Consider the following 6000-nt stretch of genomic DNA (forward strand, 5'->3'; position numbering starts at 1 on the left):
CAACACAACTTACCATCTTGATCTATCCATGATTCAGAACGACAGTCCACACTCCGAGAGGAGGCCGGGCTGACGCTGGTCCGAGTGCTAGTGTTGGTGGTTGAGCTATATTTCCTGTTTCTGGCCGCAAAGGCCTTCAACAGATAGCGATGGGACGGGAATTCCTCCGGACTGTCATCCGTATATTCGTCGGTCGAGCCAAATGAGCTTTGTAGCCCAGATGACTCGCCCGACTCCAGACTTATAGCATCCCTATCCAAAGGTTGTGTCGGGTGGTTGCGTTTAAAATTTTCCACGAAATTTTCGATTTCCTCTTCGATTTTATGTGCCTGGAAGCCCCCAGGAGCACCCCCATTGGCACTCGGTGCCATCCCCCGGTCCTGCCTATATCTCCCTCGGCTCATGTCTCTGGGTTGCGCCTAGAGTGCCACCCACAGGCATGCCCAGGTCTTCTTGGGGAAGAAAAAGTAAGGCTCGATCATATGGTCATAGGAAGAGATCTTGCTGTATAATTTTTAGTTATTATTTCTCCCAAGTTGTAACAATATTTACGATTCTTTTATTTATAATTTTTTTATTATTTTTTTTTATTTATTTATTTTATTTATTTATTTTTATTTTTTTGTAGAAGAAAATCAGGTAGATTTCCACCTGTCCGAAATTTTCAAAGAAACGGGATTAAGTGGGGAGAGGAAAGCTTTCACCACACCCTCCGCTCCCCCATGTCTCACTATTTTTATATCCGACGATGCCAATAATCACGTTATTTAAAATCTGCCCGAATTCTCCCCTCTTTCTCTCTTTTTTTTTCTTCTTTTTTTCCAATCTTTTTTATCTTCCGTGTTAATTTTTTTTGTTTTTTTTATATTTTTTTTTCTTTTTTAATCCACGCCAAATAGCACGAACACCGGACCAATATACGCAAACCCAGTTCCTTTGTATTTTTTGACAAGAGATGGAATCTTGAAATTAGCAGATCTTCATTTTAGCCGACTATCGGGTTTGTGGTCGAAACGCCAGTAATAATTAACAGCAAAAACACACACAAAAAAAACAATAACAAAATTAAAAAAAAAAGAACAATACAAAAAAGCAATATCAGTAATCACATCATAGATAATGAGAAAGGGCGTCTGCGAGAAGGAGAGAGAGAGAGGGGGAGGGGGTCGTGATTAAACTTATGAAGAAGAAAGAAAAGACGAGGCAATCATCACCAATTCTTTGTAATTTGCGCCCTCTCTACCTCTATGTTCAATATAATATATTCAACGACCGCGTCGTAGAGAAACATTGCTCATAATCATAATCATAATAATAAAACGACTGACGGAAGAAGTAGAAGTCTGGCGGTGGTGGTGACGTCGGGAAATATCTAATGGCATCAGAGCAAGCAACAAGCTGTGCGTTGGAGAATGGTAATGTCGGACCCCGTTTTCTTCGGTGTTTCTGGTTCTGCTACGGCGGCGGCTACTGCTGTTGTTGTTAGGGTGGTCATCATCATCATCTCCCTCCTCCAGAGCTGCTATTCTCATGTAAAAATCACCTGTACTTCCTGGTCCTACCTTCTTCGACATTTGGTGTAATATTAGGAGTACTACTACTAGTAACAATATCAGGTGTAGTAGTTAGGTATATCGATTCAAATAATCGCCTATATATATATATATATATATATATATATATATATATATATATATATATATATATATATATATATATATATATATTAGTAGTTGGCCTGACGAGAGTTAGCCATTTGAACTATAGTCAAAAGATATATGCATTCGTGCAGCAAGATATGTTTGCGTTTTGATGCGCTCGATTGCACGTACAAAATGGCCACCAGTGATATAACATAAGGAATTACATTGCTCAATATCCGGAAAACTACTTGTTTGCGCTAAATTTAAATGCGATATTCGTTTTCAGCATACCTGGAAACCTAATGGAAGTCGTGATTTTAAAGGTGGTTGTTAAGTTGGAAAGAAAGTAAAAATTTACCAAATTTTATACTAAATAAATATTATACCTGGTATTTAGCTTGACGAATTACTTCGGGGGAAAATATAAACGTTTCTGGGCAGCTCACTTTCCATAAGTATGTTTATGCCACTACAGGGTTCTGCTAATGTACTGATAGAAATCTCACCTGTCTGTTTAAATGTATGTATGTATGTTGTGGTCAGATCATGGCATATGCTACTGGTACCATGTAACCCAGTACTACCTGCCTCATGGTCAGGTCATCGGCGACTAAACTGGTTCCCCCACCAGACTTGTTTGGTAAGGAGAGTGGCTAGTCTCCCTGAAGGATTAAAAACAAGACCTCCCAAAGGGCGAATGAACTCTTTTTCGGAGTCAACGGCACCATGTATATTTGTGTGTGTGTGTATATATATATATGTGTGTGTGTGTGTGTGTGTGCTGGGGTGGCGAGGGCTTCCATAAGCCGTGGTGAAGGCAACCTTTCTAGGACAAGCAAATCTATGATTTAAAAAAAACATAAAGCGGGAGACCAGTACCCGCATTAAGCTGGTCTGCAGTTTAACTTGTTGCTGGCTATCTTGCTCTTGCTTGTTACTGGATCTCAACATTTTGAACCGAGAGAGAGACTTAGCTGTCGTACAAAGCTAAAACTCTGTAACATCATCTTTGTATAGGTACTCCCTCAGGCATTTGGGCTCATGGACATTAAGTGTCTGAGGGAGTGGTATTCGTCTGACAAGACGTTGCAACCATCATTATGTATGTATGTATGTATGCTTAAAACTTTCGACAAAGGCGACGGATTTTCACGAGATAAGTATCGTTTTGAAGCTCAACCATTCGGGCGATAAATATCGAAAAATTGGCTAAAAACATTAATTCCTTCACCCTCAACTGGGCACTTTTCTACAAGGAGGGGTCGCTTTTTTCACGGATATTTTTTTAGAGTCATCCCCCTTTTTTCGATTGACTAGCTTTAATTTAAACCTACGTCACTTCCGGTTTGTCGATGGGTGCAACACTGCAACAGCAAACACGTCACGTTTTGTTTGTTTGTTTGTTTTCCTTTGTTTTTTTTCACGTTCTTTTCCTCCTTCGCGGTATAGGTTCGAGCATGCCTGCCTGCCTGCCATTTTTTTTTTTTTTCAACACAAACCTCCAAACACCCGGGCAACGCCGGGAACCTAGGCTAGTATAATATAAAATGAAACAATATATAAGTAAATATATAAGTAAACAGAACTTATATTAACATTTTTGATGATTTATTATTGTTATAAAGCTCTATCTAAAGGGATATTGAGCCCTTTGATCATGAAAGATATTTGTTGCTGGTTCGATTATGCTATGATTCCAGGTTTTATTTATTTATTTTCACGCTGTAAGTTCTAGATATTGAAAGCATCAGGTGAATATTGAATTTATTAGACATAAAATAAAATGAAACCCACGTGATAAATTTCAGCTGTACACACGCCCTTTTCGTACCTGGCCATTATTTTTAATTATTACTTTTATTTTATTTTTATTTTTTTTAATCTTTATTTAATTTTAATGTATGAAAAAGAAATCGTAGCTTCTCTTCAAACTGGTTAAATATAATAAAGGACGATAACAATATTTATTAGAAAAAAAATCAGAATACTGGATCCATTTTCATTTTTTTTTTTTTCTGCCTCTTGAACCCCCCCCCTCCCCCCAATTATGTACTTCTTCGTTATTATAGCGAAATTCCAAAATTGAAATATTGAATTTTAAGTAAAAACCAATGGTATCTACTTCTTGGCCTTTTGGTCAAGATCAAAGTGTAGTATCTGTTCTTCAGATGCTGCACTTCATTTTCTTGTTCTCTTTCGGTGGAGGAGAAATCCTTCACGACTGAGACAATTTTTATTTTTGTACCTCTTCTCCACGTTAAAAAACGACCCTGGTGTCTAACTCTGTCCCGTGGGGAGGCATAGTAAATAGGTACTTAACTGTCATGTCGCATGTCATATCCAAAAATTACGAAAAACGATAAAATAGAAATTAATTATTTAAAAAAAATAGTTTTTGAAAATAGATAGCGAAAATAGAGTTTTGCTAAAAAAAAGAAAGAAAGAAAGAAAAAGAATTCGGAGTTCGACTCGTAACAAGAAAGATAATTATTTTCTGAAATCTTAAGCCAATTTAGTAAAACTCAATTTTTTTTTTTTCGCTAATTGTTTTCAAAAATTGTTTTCATGATTAATTTTCTACCTTATCGTTTTTCGTAATTTTTGTATATGTTCATATAACATAGCATTTAAGCCGAGACATAAAACATTTAAGCCGAGACATAACATTTAAGCCGATACCATTGGTTTTACTTTAGATTCAATATTTCGATTTTCAAATTTCGCAGAAATAACGAAGAAGCATCCAAAACTTATTTTTCTTTTTTGATATTTGACAAATTTAAATCAAGAAACACACTGGCTAGGATAAAAGCGTATTATCTGTTCTGATACTATAATTCATCTTTTCTGTCCTCGGTCAGTGGCGGAGAAATCCTTCTGGACCGAATCAATTTTTCTTCTCCCCCTCCCCACCCGGGCCAAATCCAGTGTGTCCTTATTAGGGAATTTGAATTTCTTCCGAGAAATGGTGCCAAAGAAATGACAATAGTGACTTTTTCTTTTCTTTTTTTTTTTTTTAATTACAAAAAATAATGATTATTTTATAATTTACATCAAGTTGAACCATTTCTTTTAAATTTTATATTTTATCAAATCACATTGGTTTCAAATCGTTTTTGCTTTTTTTTTTGTGGTGGTGGGGGGTAAGGTTAAATAACCTGAGGACAAGTTTGGAAACGAGAGTTATTCTATAATATATATATATATATATATATATATATATATATATATATATATATATATATATATATATATATATATATATATATATATATTAATTATAATTAAAGAATAATTATTCTTTATACCTACAGACACTAGTGTGTTTCATGGGTGGACAATTCCTGCCGGTCATGAGATTTGAGCCCAGCCACGAAGTCACCTTTTGCTCCATTCTCAATACCGAAGTAGAGCAAGGTATACTCTTTGTTTTTACATAAGCAGTAATATATTGCTACACAGTCATGAGCATGTTTCGGTCAGCCAGTTATCAGTAACTAGAGACCTCTTCAGGCGATACAGCTTGTATGGAAGCAAAAAGGAAGACCTGATATTTTCATTGCAAACTTTGCTTTTGTATAAGCTGTATCGCTTGACGAAGTCTCTAATTACTGGTAACCAGCTCACCGAAACATGCTCATGACTGTGTAGCAACATATTACTGCTTATGTAAAAACAAATAAAGATTTTTTGTTGTTGTTGTTGTTTTTTTTGTTTGTTTTTTTTAGTTTTTTCATTCCTTGATAAGATTTCCGGGGGGGGGTATTTGTTTTTATTAGATATATGATCGATAATTTTAAAAACATCATTTTAAACTCATTGTTTTCCTTCATGATAATGAGAAAAACGACATTTAGTAAGCATGCACGCGCACGCGCGCACGCACACGCACACACACACACACAAAATAATGATAAAATTATTTTTTACATCAATAGAAGTAATTTAAACAAATAAATAAAATCTTCATAATCGGAAGTTAATTTGCTTTTTTAATCAAGAAATTCAAGCCAAGTGAAACAAATGTGCCGAAGACATTATCGTTATTTAAAGAAATGACGACACGAACATCATTATCTAGCAATGCGTAACATTCCGGACAGATTGTCAAAGCGTCGTGGTCGTCGTCGATTACTTTTGTGTCTGGATATTCCAGTCGATATTGCTCCGTTGATTTGGGCCGGGGGGGGGGGGGGTAAGCACGGATAATTTCTTTCTTTTTTTCAAATCAGGTTCGATCTTGATGGTCGCAAAACGCGGAACAAAAAATTCGATTCTTCTAATTCAATCAATATAATCATTTTGATCTCACAAATAATAAACAGTACTCAGATTGACAAAGAAGCGATATAGATCA

The 6000-nt window shown here is 35.9% G+C and overlaps 1 protein-coding gene and 1 pseudogene across 25 annotated transcripts in view; one reads left to right on the plus strand and one right to left on the minus strand.

The window, feature by feature from the left end:
- The window catches only part of LOC145263096 (guanine nucleotide exchange factor DBS-like), an 810829-nt gene that overhangs the window by 719706 nt on the left and 85123 nt on the right, over window positions 1-6000 (minus strand). For 23 of the 25 annotated variants that reach the window (XM_080120018.1, XM_080120015.1, XM_080120012.1 and 20 more), the window contains exon 1: window positions 14-550. The exons of the other annotated variants lie outside the window; for them this stretch is intronic. In XM_080120018.1, the coding sequence (XP_079976144.1) occupies window positions 14-404 (391 nt within the window). In that variant the 5' untranslated portion in view covers window positions 405-550. Of the gene's footprint in view, window positions 1-13; window positions 551-6000 lie in introns of those variants that run through there. 25 annotated transcript variants of the gene reach the window in all.
- Window positions 3761-3988, plus strand: LOC145263431 (U2 spliceosomal RNA; annotated as a pseudogene).

Source organism: Euprymna scolopes, chromosome 38, assembly GCF_053919585.1.
Source record: "Euprymna scolopes isolate OS-2025 chromosome 38, ASM5391958v1, whole genome shotgun sequence".
NCBI lineage: Eukaryota > Metazoa > Mollusca > Cephalopoda > Sepiida > Sepiolidae > Euprymna > Euprymna scolopes.